This window comes from Hemicordylus capensis, chromosome 5 (assembly GCF_027244095.1).
Source record: "Hemicordylus capensis ecotype Gifberg chromosome 5, rHemCap1.1.pri, whole genome shotgun sequence".
Classification (NCBI taxonomy): domain Eukaryota; kingdom Metazoa; phylum Chordata; class Lepidosauria; order Squamata; family Cordylidae; genus Hemicordylus; species Hemicordylus capensis.
This window is the reverse complement of record NC_069661.1, coordinates 188,707,256-188,728,396: the sequence shown is the minus strand read 5'-3', so window position 1 is coordinate 188,728,396 and position 21,141 is coordinate 188,707,256. Positions and strand designations below refer to the sequence as shown.

Here is a 21,141-nt window from a genome sequence, read left to right as displayed (position 1 = left end):
ACCTCCAGGCTTGACCACTGTAATGCGCTCTACATAGGGCTGCTGTTATATGTAGTCCGGACACTACAATTGGTACAGAATGCGGCAGCCAGATTGGTCTCTGAGACAACATGAAGGGACCACATAACACCAGTTTTAAAATAACTGCACTGGCTGCCAATATGTTTCCGGGTGAAATACAAAGTGCTGGTTACTACCTATAAAGTCCTTAACGGCTTGGGTCCAGGCTATTTGAGAGAGCACCTCCTTCGTCATAAGCCCTGCCACCTGTTATGATCTTCTGGAGAGGTCCAGCTATGGGTGCCACCAGCTCATTTGGTGGCAATCCAGGACTGGGTTTTCTCTGTGACTGCCCCAGGGCTTTGGAATATGCTCCCTGCTGAAATAAGAGCATCTCCTTCTCTGTTTGTTTTCAGGAAGAACCTCAAGACTCCCCGTTTTCTCAGGCTTTTAATTAGAATTAATTTTAACAATTTTAAAAACTTGTTTTAATAATTATTTTACTCTATTGGTTTTATTGTCATGTATTTTAATTTGTGACATTTAAATATTTTAAATTTTGTACACCATCTAGAGATGTAGATATTGGGTGGTATAAAAATATGATAAATACATAAATAATCACACTCGGCCTCCTGGCACAATGTTGACCAGTAGCAACCACACCAACCAGGACAAACTGGTTTGGAGGATTTGGGGACCCCCAAAGGGTGTGGAGGCCCTGGAACTCAGCCCTGAAGTCCAGGAGTAAAAGCGCCCTGGATCCAGGCTTATTTCCTCAAAGTAAAGCAACGTGCTGATGCTGCTCCAAATTTTACATTTTCCACTCTTATCAACAGCCATCCTGCATTTTATATTAGAAGTGCCTGTGGGGGAGGGATTGGGAAAGGCATTTCCTCACCAATTCCTCAATCCAAATCAGGGGCTCCCACAGCTGCGTTTAGAAAAGCAAAATGATGTTGGGGTTATTGGGGTTTGTGAGTATTTAGCAAAGTTGGGGTTATTGGGGTTTGTAAGTATTTAGCTACCACTCCCGTTACAGAGTGCAGAGTTTAGTTGTTGCAACTATTTAAGTAACACACATGGAGATCACTGTCGAGTCTAAACTAAATTGATTTATTAGTGAAGTACATTTGGGATAAGAAAGAGCTATCCTATCAGCTACATGAATAGGTAGGAGGGAGAGAGAGATGTTTCCATCTTCTCTCTAGGAGGAAAGGAAGAGGACTGACTCACTACAGGAAGTACCTGAGGAGTCAAAGCAGGGGTCAAAGAGCAGAGGAAAGCAGGGACAGGTAAGGAGACCTTCACTAACTACCTCTACTCCCAATGGCCCTAGTGGTCATTAGGATAGTTGGTGCAAAAGGACGATGCACTGGAACTCCATCTCCAACAGGGAGATCCTATAATAAATCTCTCACATCACATCTAGTTTGGCCCTCAGCCCTGGACCAATGCATATCAGTTTCCCAACATAAAATCTCTAGCAAAGCTGTTATTTTACTTTGCCAAATATTTTACTCTGCTGTCCAATAGATTCTCACTTAATATCAGAATTTTTAAAATTAGTGTGACAGTGTAAAGCATCATTTGTGTTGATGTTTAAACTAGAAGGAGCAGCAAAACTCTTGATGGGGTGCGTTTCCCTTAAGAGAGACGGGCTGAGATCTGTGGGTCCTTCTGGACTTGCAGCTCCTGCTTGAACAGCAGGTGGAGGCTGTGGCCGGGGTGCCTTTGCCCAGTTTTGCCAGTTATGGCCTTTTTTCAACCAGCAGGCCCTGGCAACAGTAACTCATGCCTTTGTTCCCTCTTGTTTGGATTACTGTAATGCATTCTACTTAGGATTGCCTTTGAAAATGATTTGGAAGCTTCAACTAGTCCAGAATGCAGTGGCCCGCCTCCTCATGGGTGGCTGTAGATTTGATAGTTAGTGTCACACCTATTTTATGGTTGCTGCACTGGTTGCCTGTTCGTTCTAGGTCCAGTTCAAAGTGCTGCTTCTCACCTACAAAACCCTTATGGGCTTAGAACCTGTATATCTCTGGGGTCACCTCTCTTGGCTGGTTGTATCCCGTCCTGGAAGGTCTTCTCAGCTGGCTCTCCTTAGTGTTCTGGGGCCTGGTGTAGTGCACGGTGCCTGGGCACGTAGGAGGGTCTTCTCTGTGGCCGCCCCTCTTCTCTCCCCCCACCCTCAGATTCATTCAGCCCCCTCCCTAGCTGTTTTTAAGGCCCTTCTTAAGACCTACCTGTTTCACCCGGCATTTGCTCTTGATTTATTTTTTTTCAATGGTATTGGTATTGGTATTGTTCACCACCTAGAATCTTTGGAGGAGGCGATATATAAGAAGACTTTAATTAATTAACTAACTAATTAATTAATTAATTTTCATTGCATAATGGGAAAATTGCAGTCTAGTTAGAAAATGCATACATGAACTTTGAAAAATAGCATCTATTTGAATAAATACGCTGCTTGTTATTTGTACGGGATAAGTTAAAGTTAGCTTCAATTCTCTTGAATTATCCTTCTGACTACTATGCCCTTCTATCCTTTTCTTTCATTATATTATCTTGCTAAAATAAGCCACTGCAATAGCCAAATCAACAATTCCAGAAAACAGCTAGAAAGTAAAAATAATCCAAATGACTGGTACCTTTTACAATATTGATGTTCTCTTACTTAGGGCCAGTTATTATCCATAAAAATATTTATGCTATCTTGCTTAGAGCCCAATAAATAAAGTTGTCTTTCTAGACAACTGTATTATATAATCCCTGCATATATTTAGGAAGTTGGAAAATAAGGCAGAGGAAATGTAGAGGCAGCTGCATGAGATGTATTACTTAGTGACACAGATGTCTAGATAGCAGAGGCTGTATCAAAGTGCATTGTCATGTCTTACAAAAATAGCTTTTTTCTTTCTGGAACTACCGTAAAATCCAGAGCAAAAAAATCCAGATTTTGTTTGGTTAAATGGACATATACATATGTGTTTGCATATATACATACTTTTTTTTTTTTTTTAAAGTGCAGCACTCAGTTTTGCAGTTGTTCTTTAACAATATCTTGGGAAGGTTATTTATAGCTTCAGAGAATTTGGACTAAATGGCACTGATAATCCTTCCAACCCTATGTGTTGATAATTTTTAGAGTGTTGTCTGTCAAAGGATCAAGCAGGGCTATTTCACAGCATAAAATCTGAGAGCCTATAACTTTCACATGTTTCATTTGACAAGTGGAGAAATATCTAGGTGCCATATGACATTTTTTTAAAAAATACTAATCTGTACTAAAGTACAGAGACCAAACAAATAAGTTCTGAACAGTTTAAGCAGTGCTTTAAGAACATGCTGAACATGTGTTGCTAATTGCAATCAACCAATTCTGTAATGACAGCAAATCTGTCTAACTCCAGATATCATCTTTGGAGTGGACTGATGAACAAACTTGACACTCAACATTCAGTCATCAAGCCAGATAATCCATCTAGGGTTTTATTCAACCAAAAACGATGGGACCAAATCTATTCATTAATAAGCTACTGCCCTCAAAGAATGTTAAGCTGAATAGCTACCAAGAGAATGCACTAGTCAGTTTCCTTGGCCCACCCCTTGACAGGATTTATTAACCATGTCTGTATCTTAGAATGCAATAGGCTTGCCAAGTATTGTGGGAGGGTAACTAAAGTAATGAAGTTTTAATCTAAGCATACTCTATAGGAAGATAAATTAATTGGAACATTTCTACAATCTGTAAAGAACTTCTTTACGATTGTTCTTCTTCAGTTAATTCAGCTTCAATTATAATTCCTTAAAGTTTACACATGTTGCCAGCCCCACCAGAGATATCCAGTCACACCAAGCATCCATATAGGGAAATTTGGTGACTTCGGAAGAGATTCGAAAGGAGAAATTAATCAAAGTAAGCAGTAGTGACTGTGTTATTTCTCATAACCACTTTGGAGATTTCCACCCGATTACTTTTGGATCTTCCTCCTTTCATGCCTCCAACAAAGACAAGTTCCTTTGTATAGAAGAGTTAAAATATTTCATTCCCTTTTCCCACAGTGTAAATCCATAAGCAAATCCAAATCATTTGCAACTGAAAACAAACTGGTCAAACAAAGTGAAAATAGGACAAAATCAGAGGTCATTTTCTTGATCAACTTTAATTCATTTGTACACCTAAATCTAGAATCAAATCTAACAAGCAAAAAGCGGAGAAAAAAATGCTAAAAGCAGTGAAAGAAATGCAGCTTTTATATTTCAGAGTATGCCACACTTGGGTCATGATGGCTCTGAATATATTTGACCTTTGCAAAATAGGTTTTTGTGAAAGGTATAGTAGTCATGGAGGCTGTTCTCATGTGCAATCTAAGCCAGGCTAGGGAAACCCAGCCTGCAGGGGCGTAGCCACCATTACGCCAATGGATTCAAAGAACCTGGGCCGCCAATGAAAAGGACCGCTGAAGCCCCGTGGCTCAGGCTCCAGAGGAGCCCAGAGCGAACTCCTCCCTCCCATGCCCAGGCTGCCAAGGGCCCGGGCAAACTCTCCGTTGGTTGTTTCAGGCAGCGCCGACTGCCTGATAGAACGTTTTTCCTATCAGGCAGCTGGCACTGCCTGAAATGACAAGCTGAGAGCTCACTCAGGCTCTCGGCAGCCCAGGCCACTCCCCGTTTGCTTGTGATGTCACACACAAAGGGGCATGGCCCGGGCTGCCAAGAGCCTGAGCAAGCTCTCAGCTCGTCATTTCAGGCAGCGCCAGCTGCTGCCAGTGCTGCCTGAAATAACAGATGGAGAGTTTGCTCAGGCTCTCGCTAGCCAGGGCAGGAGTGGGGAGTTTGCTTTGGGCTCCTCCAGAGCCTGAGCCATCATGTGCACGGGCGAATGTGGAGGGGGCCGCCAAGCAGGGCCGGACGCAGGCCGCCGTTCAGCTGCCTCCACAGCTTCCAGCCTGGATTAGCCTATGCATGAGTATCGCCAGGATCAAGACCAATCTCACTTGGGCAGTACCGCCTAGCTCCTCTTTGTAGCCTGGCTCTTAGCCAGGGTTAAGGACTTGAGCGAGCCCTTAACCTGGGCTCTGGGATCGTGTGCTTGCTGGGCTATGTTTAGCCCCAGAGGATCCCCTGCACAGTGGGATCTCTGGAGGCCAGGACATGTCATCCCAACCTCTGGAACTCCACACTGCAGACATGCAGCATGGATCATCTGGGAGCGTGGTCTGCACTCCCAGGAACAGGCAGCAGTCAACTAGGGGGGAAGTGAGTAAAATCAGCCTTTCCCCCCTGCCCGCCCTCTGCCCTGCCTGCCCAGTTATGTGAATGACCTCTTACTGAGAGACAGCACAAATCTGGATTTTAAAAGGGAGAGACTTGGGCATTTTTCTGCCATTTTAGGAAGTGATAATTACATTGGTGATGGGAATTTCCACAGCTGAAACCTGCATTGGCTAGAGTATACATTCAGTTTACAAATTGTTTCTCTCCCACTGCACATTCCACATACATGGAATGGACACAATGGACACACATTCCAGACTAAGACATATTCACTTCACATGGAACTGATAACATTTTCACATGGAACTTAAATCAACAGTGTTTTTGCTTACCTACAACACAACACAAAGAATTGTTCCAGACAAACCAGAACTCTTTTTCCCCTTACCAGCACTGGGAGGAAGGAGAATCCCAGTTTCCCAGAACAACTTTTTTTTTTCCAATTAGGCTGGTACCCTACTTCTGCATTAAGAAAAGAAACATGCCATTAATATACAGTGGGTGAAGACATTCATAGCATTCTTAGAGTAGTTGGACTTCTCTAGAAATGACCTCACTAAGTTCAGTCCAACTTACAGTCCAGGTTCAGTACTTCCCCTTTGACCCACAGAGCTGAGCTCTGAAAAAAATATGAGTTTGTAGCAGAAGCCGAGTCAAACTCCAATTAGGCTGCCATTTCCATTCATTAGCCAGCTTCCTTCAATGATGCTCTCCCTTTCCCAGAAAAGAATCCTAGTCAACAGATTAAGACTGCAATCCTATGCATGCAGACATATATTTGAAAATACACTTATTTATGAGCAAACCTGCATAGAAGTAGACTATATGAGTTCATTTCCTTGGCTGAAATCCACACTACACTGTGGTGGCGCAACAGTGCTGATATCCAGAATAACGCTGCACTCTTACACAAGAGGGAGAGGGACAATTCCGAAACTCTCCTTTTTTCTCTAAAGCCCACAATGGCTCCCGAAAATACATCCTATCCATCAGGGACATATTTTGGGGAGTCAATGGGCTTCAGAGGGAAGAGAAGTCTGTAAAAAAAATCTTCTCTCCCTGCATTGTGCAACAGCACAGTGTTAGTCTGGATGTCAACACTGTTGAACCAGCACAGTGTAGTGTAGATGTCAACCAGCCATTGTTCAGAAACTATACCACATTTATGAGATTGCTTTTAAAGGAGTTTTGGGATTAAATCAGATCACTGATTAAATAATTGTACAACTCAACTACAGACACACAACAGAGGAGGATCCTGCTACAAATTTTGGCTCCATAATTTTAAGCCCTCTTCACTCCCTCTTTCCCATCTTCCACCTAACATCAAAAATTATTTGTACATATTGCAATAGAGGAAGGTTATAAACATGATGCAAATTTCTATACTCCATTCACTCGTTTATGAGCAGCTTTTGCAAATCCAACCCTATTGTTCCCGCGATCAAAAATACAGTAAAATGCTGACATAAATACATCTCCCAGAATCCATGCTGGTTCATCGCTGGTGTCCATTTGCTGAGTCTGAAAACCACTTATGCACACAACTTCATCTTCAATCATCTCCTGTCATATAAAAACAAACACTTGTGTTTCAATTTTGTCTTTCAGCTAGTGCTAAATTGAAACTAGGAGTCATGTTTTGTGAATGCATTGGCCCTCATGAAACATACCTCCCTTTTGACAATTTTTTACACCCTCTTGTAAACAAAAATGTTTGCAACGAAATAGGTGTTGGAGTGCAGATGAAGAATATATCCTCATTACCAGGACAACCAGTCTGACATTTCCTCCCCAATCCAGCTGTGCCTGGTTAATGCACATCTGGAGGAGAGTGCTCATATAGAGGCATATCCAGGTGCACATCCAATTAAAAGTATGCACTTCAGGTAGACTATATCTGCATCTTGGTGTGCATTCTAATATGGATGTCATCCATCTACAGTATGTTGAAGAGCATATCTCACTCCACACTGACTCTGCCCCATGTGGAGTAGAACTGCATCAGCGTGAATGTGACCAGCATGGAGTCACAAGACAGGAAACATTATTCAGTTGCCTGAGCAAATAGAAACCCATTCATGCTTCCCCCTGCGCTCAGAACAATGGAAAGACTTTATGGGTCTGAAATCGGATTAGCTATGTGGTGCTATGTTTCATCACTATGTTCACTCTAATTGGCTTGGAACACTCAGTGAAAAGGAAATATGCTCTAAAAATGACACTAAAGCAGCAGTAGACTGGAGGTGCCATTTTTTTCACATTGAAAAGACCAGCAAGTTAAGGAGGTTTTAATGGCCTTTTTGCTCCCACTTTGCATATCAAGAACTCATGAAATGTCAGCACAGCACCAGCTTCTACTGTACTGTTCAGGATATGGCAAGGGTGAGAATTCAGATACACACCTTGATAATATAGTGCTCTGCTGTTATTTCGAATTTTCTCCCTCCAATGGTAAATGTTATCGTGGGCAGGTAGGGCATCCTTCTGCAGTCCACGAGAAACTGCAACACAAATGAATTTATTCCTTGAACTGAGGGTTATTTCCATTTAAATAAAGAGATCAGCCCTATTAAAGTACACATCAGTCTCAAGCATCTGGAAAGCTCACAAACAGGGCACCAAGGTGATAGGTGCAAATTCCTTGTTTGTCGTTGGCATCTCGTAATCAGAGGCAAGTTACCTCTGAACAGGAACGGTCCATTTTTAGCTATTATGACTAATAGCCACTGATCAGCTGCCACGGTAGGCAGATCTATGGGCCAGTCCTATGAGCCAATGAACTGTCACAATGCTCCTAAGATGCAATATAAGGATATGAAGAGGCAACCTTTTGCACTGTGCTAGGAAATCCCAGCCTTTGCACAGGGCTATCCCTGGATGACCACTTGGGCCATGCAAAGCCCATTGTGCCAATCTAGTGAGTACAAGGAAATGGCAGGAAAAGAGGCAACCTCCCCTGTCTTTTTTGACCAACAGGAGCTGCTGGAGTTGACACAAAGCTGAACTGGCCATATAGGAGTAAGTGGGCAGAAGCAATGAGGCTTATGATTTCAATTCAGTGGTAATATCACAACTACGTCGCCTACAGAATCTGATAAAAATTAATGGAATGGCTTCAAGACAGGGGCACAGTTTAAATAATCCTGCAGGATTATGTTTAAAGCTTTCTTTTTTTCCTTCAAGACACTTGGAGCATGTGAATCATACTGCATATCAAAATGCCAGCACTGAAACTTGAGCAAATGCATGATATTGCATTTGTTTGAATGATAGTTCACTCTTAAAGAGATTGATTGCACTGGAACTCACAGCCAGGGCTGTGTGCTTAGAGTCACAAACTGAGAACATGCCACAAGATGACATCATCTGCCTGCACCACAACTATGTGAGCTCAACAAGTTTTTATTCTAGAGCAGGGATTCTCAGCGTTGGGTCCCCAGATGTTATTGGACTTCAACTCCCATAATCCCCAGCCCCAGTGGCCTTTGGTTAGAGATTTTGGGAGCTGAAGTTCAATAACATCTGAGGACCCAACATGGAGAATCCCTGTTCTAGACAGAGCATGTCATGGATCCCCTCACATGAAAAGAACAAGGCGAACCCAAGTCAGCACCTCCTCCACAAGCTGAGGACACAGTCTTCCCTCTTTCCTCCATCGGAGGAGTCTCCTGAGGATATTTATTTATTTATTTGAGCTATTTATTTATACCCCCAACCCTCCAGGACACTACTGCTCGGAGAGGGTCTCAAATTCAATGGGGGGGGGGACCCTATAAAACCAATATATAATTAAGACAATTCATATTAATTTAAAAAATCTCAGTTAAAATCAAATCTAAAATTATAAGTTAAAAACCCACCAGATATAAGCGGCAGTATTTTCCCCACATAAATACAGGATGCCGTTATAATTTGTTCAGTTATCGTTTGATAACTAGTCCCAGAACTTCCACTGATAACTATACCAATTCACAAATCCTTTCAATATAGACACTTCAGGAGAACCTCAGTATTCACGGGGGTTCCGTTCTCTGAAATTAGCAAGGATACAGAAACTGTGAATACTGAATCATTGGGGCAATGGGATCATGGGAGTTAGGTTCCCAGAGGACCAAACATCTCCCCTAAAATGGGGAGGGAAGTTTAAAAGGGCAAAATAAAATGCCCTACCATGCTCTGCGGGCCTCCAGCAATCCAGCAATGCCCCCCAGAAGTAGGAAACCGTACATTTTTAAGCATTTTCCCATTTTTTTTCTCTGGGGGGGGGGGTTGAAGTAAATGAACCACAAAATGGCCCCGTTTCACAAAATGGTGGGCAGAAATGACCTCAGCGGTCATTTCTGTCCACCCCTGACAGATACGTGAATCTTAATAATCCTTTGTGTGCTGGTTTTTCATCACGTATACCAAGGTCAGGTGATAATTACCTAACCATGAATACGCAAAACCACAGATGCCAGGTCTGCGAATGCCGAGGTTTTCCTGTATAGACAAAACGAGGACATATGGGAGGGGACCTTCCACATTTCCCTCCAGTGTTTTATCTTCCTTTCTCTGTTTTATTTTGAGTATTGGTTCTTTTGGTTCATAACCCAAATAGTAGCCTAGATCCAAAGATGGCTTTCTGATAGTGGAAACCCTCTTCTGCTTACTGAAGAACTGTTTCTAACTTAGTGGGAAAGCATTCCATGAGAGAAGTAACCCCAAATCCAGAGGAATTCCACAAGCTCCTTTCAGCCTAACCTACTTCACAAGGTTGTTGTGAGGAGAAACTCAAGTATGTGGTACACCGCTCTGGGCTCCTTGGAGGAAGAGCAGGATAAAAATGTAATAATAACAATAACAACAACAACCTTATTACACCCCATGAGAGTGTATATGCTATAGCTTGTATCTCTCTTATTCACCACATTTCTCCTACAGCAATACAGGGGTGGCTAACCTGAGGTTCACCAGTGGTACCACAACTCCCATCACCCCCTTTAGCAATGCTGGAGTCCTAGTCCAACCACTGGAGAACCTCAGGTTGACTACTCCTGCTGTAACACAATTCCCAGCCATGGGACACTGTGGTTCTGCACAGAAAGATGTATCCCACTAGCACTTTATGGAACTGCACGGAGTCATGTTCTCTTCCACTGCTCTTTGGATCCAAGCTAATATATACAGCATGATCATAAAATAATCACACACACCCCAGCTCTACAATTCTCTTTACCTCTCCGAACATGCTTGGGCTGGCTCCGATTTTTTCTTGTATCCATTTTATCTTTTTGGCTGGGCCCAAAATGAGAGAAGTGCCCGAATCTACAATGGCCTCACAGCCAGAATCACATATTGATTGTTCCTGGGATCTGACACTGGATTATGGGGAGAAGAGAGAGGCACACATGATAATACTTTCAAAACAGGTTGCATGGATATGGGGGGAAATAAGTGACTATGAAAACATATCTGTTGCTACACACCTGATTAAAACGCAAGCCGGAAACTGATAGAAATTATTCAAATATAGTTATGACCTGAAATATTCTAAGTTGGCCCCTGCATTATGATGATGAATACGAATATTTATATACCGTTTTTCAACATCAGTTCCCAAAGTGGTTTACGTAGATATAAATAAAATGGCTCCCTCTTCCCAAAGGGCTCACAGTCTAAAAAAAGAAACATAAGACAGACGCCAGCAACAGCCACTGGAGGGATGATGTGCGGGGGCTGGATACGGCCAGTTGCTCTTCCCTGTTCAATAAAGAGAATCACCACTTTAAAAAGGTGCCTCTTTGCTCAGTTAGCAGGGGACATTAGGCAGTAGCCAGTTCTAACTTTGCAAGTATTAAAATAAATTAACACATGCAAACATTTACTTCTTTCCTTTATAAGTGGAGGCAACTCTGCCGTCAGGATTTCCTGACTCTTAATGGCAAGAATGTCATTCACAGACATAGAAGGGGGGAATAGCTGGAATTTTTTCTTATCTTCATCAACCATGTCTTTTTGAACAAAGATTTAGATAGTAACAGGGGAGGGGAATGTCACAGTCAGAATAGGTCTGCCTAGCTGATAAAATCATAGATTTGTAGCATCATTATAAATCCCAGTACTAGCATGAATCCCAGTTTCACTGCTGCCCAGAGAGAGGAGGCAGGCAACAGCATGGCTGCAATGGTTCGTTGCTACGTCTTCTCAGTCCGGGTGCATCAGGGTTTGTGAGTGCACCGTCCCTGGGTATTGAAGCCTCAACAGCTCAGATGCCAGTCTCTGATATTAACGCTGAAAGGAGATCCTGCTCTGTCTCATGTCATCATCCGAGATGCAATTGGTGGGCATAAAGGACATAGGAAGCTGCCTTGTACCGAGTCAGATCATTGGTCCATCTAACTCAGTATTGTCTACACAGACTGGCAGCAGCTTTTCCAAGGCTGCAGACAGGAGTCTCTCTCAGCACTATCTGGAGATGCTAGGGAGGGAACCTGGAACCTTTCGCATGTGAGCATGCAGGTGCTCTTCCCAGAGAAGCCCCATCCCCTAGAGGAATATCTTACAGTGCTCACACATCTCCCATTCAAATGCAAAGCAGGACGGACAGGGCCTTCTTGACAGTGGCACCCAGGTCATGGAATTTCCTGGCACAAAAATTTTGACAGGCTGCTTATACCTTTAAGTTCCAATTAAGAACAGTTTTGTTCTTAACATGTGTCTTTCAGGAATTTGCTTTGCAATATTCTACTGACCTTATTATTGCTGCTCATTGCTCTTTTTTGTTTAAATGTTTTTGCTGTTTCTATGATTTTTTTTTTAAACCTTGTTTCATTAGTCTTTTCATGAGTGTTAGATGCCTTGTGGATTCTATTCTAGAACCTAAAAGTGATGTAAAAATATTTTAACAGATAAATAACTCTAGATAGAAGGCTGCTCTACCTCCTTGAATAACTAGCTGAAGTATACATGAAATCTTCTGCTCCCAAAATATTCTAATATATCTGAATATACATTAGAATATAATATTTATAGGCCAGTTGCTGCTGGCATATATAAATGGGGATCAGGACATGCTTTCCCTTTCTAAATTCCTACCCAAAGGTTTCATTTTAAACAAACTTACTTGTCAATGTGAATTTGCCAGTATCTTCTTACAGTGACTGGAACCCAATGAATTGACCCATGGTACAGAGAATGGTCTATGCCCCCTAATATCAATTCACCCCCGTTTTCAGTGTTATCTCCTCTAAAAAAAAAGAGATGAAATATGTAAGTTAACTGATATGATAAATGAGCAAAACATGCAGTCATTAAGAAGACATGAAACTTAATGGGAATGAAGTCCAGTTCTGTCTTCTCAGATAGTTCTGAGAAGTTCTGAGAAGTTCTGATAGTCCTGAGAATCTGGAAGTTTCAACTGTCTTTATCACGACTAGAGATGGCAACAAGCTCAGCAGCATTAGCAGGAAAAGAAAATAGTTGAGAGTATGGTAGGCTTGGATACAACTTATTTTAAATTCCACATGCATAGTTATGACCAAGTCTCAAGGATGGCGGGGCTGTTTGTCATGGACAGTGCCACGCTGGAGTGGTGGGGGAGGGGCAGTGGAGGGGCAGGTGAGACCTCTCTCCATTTAAAGCACCCACTCGTCATCACCCTGGATGTGCATAAAGCGCTTTGTGCACATTCCTACCAGGTGAAGACATTTTTATTCCGCCAAGCTTTTAGTTAGTTGCTGACGGTTTTAATCTGTGCTTTAATACAAGATTTTTTAATTGAGGCAGTAAATGACTAGGCCAGACAACTGAAATGGTGCTAAAAGGAGCACAGGGCAAAAACCCAGGCCATAACTATATTAATAATCATAATATAAGCAACCAATTAGGTGTTGTCTGCAAAAGGAGACTGAAGGCCGGCAACCAATAGCAAGCAGAGAACATCCAGGGCAGGGCAAGCAAATAAGCTGTATAAAGCTATAAATCGACTAACACAAAGTTACAAGTATCTGCTAATTAATCAAGGAGGGGAAAATTAACAACTCCAAAGGTAAGAATGTAGCAAGAAATAAGCAAATACCCAACGTTAACATTCAAGACTAATTGTCATGCTGTCCCTCAGTCTCCACCGCCTCTGCCAACAGCCAGCCACTGCTTGGAGAGGGGATATACTCTGCACAGTGCCACCCTTCAGCTGAATCCCAGCTCCCTTACCCAACTGATATGTCTTGGGGAAATGTAAGTGCAAAGAAACCACAGAATCTTGCACTGAAACATCCTGGAACAACAAACAAAAGTCAAACATGGACTGAGGCAAGCACTCACGATATGCAAAGCTCCAAAAAAAAAAACAAAAAACCAAAAAAACCAGTAGCACAAAAGCGAGCTGGAAAAGGCAGACCTCAAAATCTGAAGAACAAATTAGGGGCAAAGCAGCAATGATTCACATAAGAATTGGGACCTGGACAGGCAATCTAGCATCCATGGACTTACATGCCACCCTGGCCCAACCCTGAATGGTTCTACAGACCCTAAAATCTGTGCATGGGTCCATCACCCTGTGTGTTCTAAGGAAGAAATATATTGCTGCTAGCTGCCACAAGAGGGAGCGATGAAACAAGACCTTCTCATGAATTAAAACAAGAATCTCTAAAACATGCTCAGGGGTAAAACCATGCCCACACCAGAACCAGATACAGTGAAGAAAGTCAAAAATTGCCCAAAAGCTTTAGAGTATAAACACGATTGCGAGTGTAAGGGGCAAATGAGGCGAGAAGGGTCTGGTCTACCTTGCTGCGCCACAGGAACACAGGAACATAGGAAGCTGCCATATACTGAGTCAGACCATTGGTCCATCTACCTCAGTATTGTCTTCACAGACTGGCAGCTGCTTCTGCAAGGTTGCAGGCAGGAATCTCTCTCAGCCCTATCTTGGAGAAGCCAGGGAGGGAACTTGAAACCTTCTGCTCTTCCCAGAGCTGCTCCATCCCCTGAGGGCAATATCTTACAGTGCTCACACTTCTAGACTCCCATTCTTTTGCAACCAGGGCAGACACTGCTTAGCTAAGGGGACAAGACATGATTGCTACCACCAAACCAGCTCTCTTCTCAGACCAGCTCTCCGACCACAGGCCCAGAGCAAAGCAGACTGAACCTGGAAAACTGACTGCGTGAAAGGACATCTGCAATCCCATTTTCCAGGCCAGGCACATGATGAGCTTTAAAGGAAATACTGAACTTTAAACTTTTAAATACTGAACTTTAAACTTTTAGATTCCCACACTAGGCACCAGATCCTTGCTTGTCTGGAAGACTGACTGTTAACAGCCTGCACCACAGTGAAGTTGTTGCACCAAAGAAGAACAGGTTTGTTTGAGAAAGAAGGATTCAAACCAGCACTGCCACCAGGACTGTAAAAAATTCCAGAAATGTGAGGTCCTTCTCAACTTTGTTAGCCCACCATTCCACAGGCCAAGGGGCCACGCACCACTGGCCCCACCAATATAGGCCAAAGCCAATGGAGCCTGCTGCATCTGAAAGCTGCTTTCCCAACAAATTGAGTCCCTCCAAAAGGAGACACCATTGAATGAATTCAAAAACTCAAGCCACACAGCAACATCCTTGAGAAATCCTCTAGTCAATCTAATCATATGATGCAGGACCTTAGCTAGGCATAACAATATATAAATGCAATAGCAAAAAAGTCTGCCTGGAGCCACCACCCTGCAAGTGAAGTTAAGGTGCTCTGCTAGAGACTGCAGTTCATGCATTGAAACCTTCTTGCGGATTCTAACAGACAGCAACAGCTGCCAAAGGGCAATCCATTTGGGTCCCAGCAACCCGGAAATGCAACGGACAGAGTCCAACTCAATGCCCAGAAATTGGAGGGTATAAACAGGACCTTCAGACTGCTCTGGGGCCAGTGGAACTCTCAGCTCTGACATGGTATGGCAAATTTGTCCATAGCCTGGTAACAGCCATCAGTGCCTGCTGGGCCAACAAAAAGAAAATCATCTAGAAAATGGAATAAGATCCTGAAACCCATGTGAAAAACCCCTGCAGAAAGGTGTTTTCTCAAAAGCAGAACAAGAAACAGAGCAGCCCATGGGTAAGAGCATAAGAACAGCCCTGCTGGATCAGGCCCAAGGCCTACCGTGTTTCCCCGAAAATAAGACACTGTCTTATATTTATTTTTCCTCAAGGAGACACACTATGGCTTATTTTCAGGGGATGTCTTATTTTTATTAAGTGTGGTACAACAATATACATTTATTCAATTATAGTTAAGTCATCTTCTTCTGGAACATCATCATAACTCCAGGCTCGGACTGGCCCATAGGTCAACAGGGCATATTCCTGGTGCGCCCTACCCATGCGGTGCCCCTGCGCCCCAACTCTCACCCTTAATTACCTATTCTGCTCAAAACCTGGCGCCCTCCCCACATACATTCCGGCGCCCTCTTGGTGCCCCCAGTCCGGCCCTGCATAACTCTCATATGATCCATATAAGACCCACAGACTGTTGCTGGTCAGTGTTGGGGAGCAGCAGCTTTACAGTGTTGGCGGCGTCGCTTCCCGGCGTACTCTTGCCACCTCCCGCACCACCGCGCCAGGAGGAGGGGAGATTTTCTGAGGAGATTTTCTGAGGAGATTTTTTACCGTACTTCCCTCTACCGTATGCCTCAGCTTGCAGCCTGCCACCCCTACCGGTATCGTTACGCCCCTGTCTGTGGGTCTCTCTCACCCCATACACACACACCAGGGGGATAGGGGGAAAGCTTCAGCAAGCAGCCTACTACTGAGCCAGGAGAGATCACCACTATGTCTTATTTTCGGGGTATGGCTTATATTGCACAACTGCTTAGAAATCCTGCTACGGCTTATTTTATGGGTATGTCTTATTTTCGGGGAAACAGGGTATCAGGTCCAGCATCCTGTTTGGAGCTCCTCACAGTAGCCCACTAGATGCCTCCAAGAAGCCCACAGGCAAGAGGTGAGGGCATGCCCTCTCTCTTGCTGTTGCTCCCCTGCAACTGGTATTTAGAGGCATCTTGCGTCTGGAGGTGGCCTATAGCCACTAGACTAGTAGCCAGTGATAGAACTGTCCTCAATGAATTTGTCTATGCCCTTTTTAAAGCCATCCAAGCTTTAATTAATCTTATGGAATTCTCTGCCAGATGATACTAAACTCTTTTGGCAAGGGCGTGGCAAGGTTGGAGTGGGCCCAGAGACAAGATTTTAAAATGCCACCCCCTTACTGAAGCTCAGCTCATAAAGTAAAGAAATCTTAAATGAGGCTGAATAGCGGTAACAAAAAGCATATACATATACATACACACACACATATACACATGCACGTATACATAAATAAACCTATGTGCCACAATAGAATATCATCCTAAATTTTTTTTTTAAGGTTTTGTAAATTGTGGACTATGCAAGTCATTTAATGGTACTAGAGAAAGACATGCTGTTCTGGTAGCTCCAGGTCTTAACACACACATCAATTTTGGAGGATGAATACAACTGAAGGAAGCCTGGGCGGGTGTGCAGCTGGGGGAGTCAGTCATTTGACTTGCTTCTGGGGGGGCCCCCCAAGGCAGTGGGCCCCCATACAACAGGCTCCCCTTGCCCTATTATAGTTATGCCCCTGTCTTTGGGGTAGTGAAATCCAAAATGGATTGTGAGGAGCTCCAAAAGGATCTCTCCAAGCTGGGGCAGTGGGTGACAAAGTGGCATATGCGGTTCAGTGTTGGCAAGTGTAAAGTGATGCACACTGGGACAAAAAACCCCAACTTCAAGTATATGCTGCTGGGATCTGAGCTGTCGGTTACTGACCAGGAGAGGGATCTTTGGGTCGTGGTGGACAGCTCATTGAAAGTGTCGACTCAATGTGAAAGCTGTGAAAAAGGCCAATTCCAATTCCAATTCAGCTGTGAAAAAGGCCAATTCCATGCTAGGGATCATTAGGAAGAGGACTGAAAATAAAACGGCTAATATTATAATGCCTTCATACAAAACTATGGTGCGGCCACACAAGGGCGTATCTAGGGTAGGGCAGGCAGGGCACATGCCCCAGGCACCACTTGAAGGGGGGCACCATTTTAAAAAAAAATTAAAAAAATTAAATGGCTGCCAAAAACAAAATGGCCACCATGCATGCTCAAATGGCCTCTGTGAGGCCTCACAGAGGCCATTTGATCATGTGCAGTGGCCATTTTGTTTTCAGTGGCCATTTTTTAAAAAAATATTTTTAAAAATGGGCACCGCACATGCTCAGATGGTCTTGCCTTAGCCTTGCCAGGGCATGCAGAGGCCATTTGAGTATGTGTGGTAGCCATTTTGTTTTTGGCAGCCATTTTTTAAAAAAAATTAAAAATGCCCACCGCACATGCTCAAATAGTCCCTGCAAGGCCCTTCGACTAGTAACTTGCCAGGCCTGGCAGAGGCCATTTGAGCATGTGTGGCAGCCTCCAAAATGGCCACCATGCCGATCTTTGCAGGCCTGATCAGGCCCAAAATCAGCCTAGGACAGGCTGTGGCGGTGAATTAAGAGGCTGGCAGGGGGAGGGGGAGCCTTTGCTGACCCCCCCCCCAGCCTTTAGAAAGCCCCTGAAGGGGTTACAGGTAAATCTTTTTTAAAATATATATATAATATAAGTCACTGTACACATATTCAGTTTGGCACTATGCACAGAGAATCAGGGCTTGTGAATACTGAGCTGAAGCTTATGAGCTAGGATTGTATTCATTTGCTCTTACTTTGCTTCTTGTGATAAGTGAGTTAAACGTGATGTCTTAATAATATGGCCATTAATGGTGAGTTTGTCTTTGAATCAGTGTGAAATCTTTAGTATTAAGGCCCACTGGGAGTTTCTTGCTCTCTTTCTCTCATTTTAACTGTCTTTCTGGAATACTAGAATATATTCCAAGCAGTGACACAGTTTACTCTGCATATCCTTTAATTATTTTCAGAGTATCTGGGGAAAGTCAAATTCTCCATTTATTTTTAAAACTTATGTAATAGTGATGCTACAATGCATAGTAGAGAATTAGACAGGCACTTCTGTTTAGTTTTCCAAGTACACCTCCACATAGTATTTGGGTATTTCATGAGCCCCAGCATACTGAAATTTGTCGTTTTCCAGCATTTTTTGGTCTGGCTGCGTCCACTGCTAAATAGTTTTTGAAATATTAAAAGATTAACAAGCTTGACTTGTATTTTTGAGCTGATATTATTGTAAAGTTATCTTAAAGATGGGTGTCAGATGTTTGGACAGGGGCGCAATTTCGGTGCTTGCCCTAGGTGCTATTTTCCCCAGATACACCTCTGCGGCCACACTTGGAGTACTGCATACAGTTCTGGTCACCACATCTTTAAAAGGACATTGTAGAACTGGAAAAGGTGCCGAAGAGGGCAGCCATGATGATCAGGGGCCTAGAGCACAATCAACTTGTGGAATTCTCTGCCACGAGATGTGGTGACAGCCAACAACCTGGATGGCTTTAAGAGGGGTTTGGATAAGTTCATGGAGGAGAGGTCTATCAATGGTTACTAGTTGAAGGGCTATAGGCCACCTCCAACCTCAAAGGCAGGATGCCTCTGAGTACCAGTTGCAGGGGAGTAACAGCAGGAGAGAGGGCATGCCCTCAACTCCTGCCTGTGACTTCCAGCAGCATCTGGTGGGCCACTGTGCGGAACAGGATGCTGGACTAGATGGGCCTTGGACCTGATCCAGCCGGGCTGTTCTTATGTTCTTATGCTGTGTGAAAAAGTACTTCCTTCTGTTGGTCCTAAATTTCCCGACCTTCGGTTTCATGTGATGACCCCTGCTTCTAGAGTTGTGAGTGATGGGGGGGGGAATTCTCTCTGTCCACTCTCTCTACTCCATGCATCATTTTATACACCTCTATCATGTCTCCCCATAGTCACCTCTTTTCCAAACTAAAAAGCCGCAGGTGCTGCAGCCTTCCCTCATAAGGAAGCTGCTCCATGCCCCTGATCATCTTGGTTGGTAAGGCCTTATTGAAAAAAAACTACACTGAAAGTGGAAACCCAATAATTCAAAGTCATCAGGATGCACCGGAAGCAGATGAAAACCAATTTAATGTCACATTTACCCATGGGTGCCCCCACACTGTTAGTGCATACCAGTTCCATAGTGGCATCAAATGAAGCATTTTTAATTGATGCTTATTCAAGGGCAATAAAATCAATCACTGAGCCACCCTTAAAATAGGACAGGAGATGGATCAATCTACATTCACCTGGGGTCTTCTTGGGGATAATGCTTAAAGGGGGAATCCTAAGATGGGGAAAAGATGGGTCCCCAACACTCGGCAAGCCTCAACTTTTTTGCAGATCTTTGCATATACTGTGTCCTCCAAACCAGTGTTGTCTCTAATTTTTTTCATCAGCAAGCGGAATGAGTTTTGTTCTGGGTGGCAGTATCAAGGCAGTGTGCACACATGTGCATTACAATGTGCCACTATAGATTACACATACACACACACACACACACCATAAATATGGAAGGAAATACATATATTTTACAATTCTATTCTATTTATAAAATTGGATTTTTACCTCTCTTTTTTAGCTTTCATTCAAGTATAATAAAAACAAGGAAGAATCTAAAACAAGGCCTTTAAAAAAGGTTTGCTAGATAAGAATGTCATACATTCAGATTGTCATATACTTAGATAGGAAAGTCATGCATTTAGCTTAGCATCACAACAATCTGAATAGTTGTTTAAAAGTGAAAACTGCATGTCCAATCAAAGTGAACATTTAAAAGTGAAAACTGCAAGCCCAATCAAAGGACATTATGTTAGACCAAAGCTCACTGTCCTTTTGGTCCCAGAGCAGAGCCTTGCTGCGCATGCGGAACAGCTCATCATATGCCAGCCATGAGGCGCCCGTGTAAGCATTATATAAAGTAAAGTTGTGCCATCGAGTCAGTGTCGACTCCTGGCAACCACAGAGCCCTGTGGTTATCTTTGGTAGAATCCTGGAGGGGTTTACCATTGCCATCTCCTGCACAGTATGAGATGATGCCTTTCAGCACCTTCCTATATCGCTGCTGCATTATATGCCCTGTGAATAATTTCCAGATATTTTGCTAAGGACAGGGCACACCAAGGTTGTGCCTGAAAAACAATTGCCATGAATATGGAGTGCCCATATTAACAATTAACCCAATTCTTCTCAATTTTAGGTTACTTAATCTGTTCGACTTCCTTAGGGAGCTTGACACCCCGTCCCTGACTAGAAGCTTCAATTCAGGGTCCCAAAACAGCAGGGAAAACACGTCAACACATTCCCCCCGCCAAATCTTCTTCCTTGTGACCTGTTGCAGGTGGCACCCTAAAGGAGGGGGCACATCTAAATAAGGGCTGAATAAGGAAGGCCAACTATTCCAGCTAAGCCTCACACCACAGTCCTGCTACCCACTGATGGGAAAATGTGCCACTGCCCCCAAACCAGGACTATGCCCCACACCCCATTCCCGGGAGTAGCTGAGGAAGTTGGGTTACCTTGAGGAACAGCTGGGGCAGGAACAGGAGGTGTAAATCCCAAGCCATTCGCAACATTACTTGTGGCTCCCGGAGTGGGCCTGTGCTGCAGTGCTCCATCTCCATGAGCACCAGACACACCGGCCGCACCATGGGCAAGGCCCAGTGAGCCAGTGGGTGCTGAGTTGCTTCGCAATGAGGCTGATATAGACAAGGCACTCCCTGCACCGACGGGTTGCCCGAGGGTGAGGAACCTCCTGCTCCAGAAAGGGCAGCTATACCTCTTGCCGAGGAGGCCGCAGCTAAAGCCCTGCTGTTGCCTGGTTTGATAATCACCATAGGCATCTGCTGACATGTGGC

General features: G+C 43.7%; 1 protein-coding gene across 1 annotated transcript in view; it reads right to left on the bottom strand.

The window, feature by feature from the left end:
• Nucleotides 1–4,814: 4,814 nt before the first annotated feature.
• Nucleotides 4,815–21,141, bottom strand: part of LOC128327521 (cathepsin E-like) — a 30,689-nt gene continuing 14,362 nt past the window's right edge. The window contains exons 6-9 of the mRNA XM_053256384.1: nt 12,392–12,514; nt 10,505–10,646; nt 7,689–7,787; nt 4,815–6,849 (exon numbers count right to left, since the gene is read on the bottom strand). Of these exons, the coding sequence (XP_053112359.1) occupies nt 6,667–6,849; nt 7,689–7,787; nt 10,505–10,646; nt 12,392–12,514 (547 nt within the window). The 3' untranslated portion in view covers nt 4,815–6,666. The remainder of the gene's footprint in view (nt 6,850–7,688; nt 7,788–10,504; nt 10,647–12,391; nt 12,515–21,141) is intronic.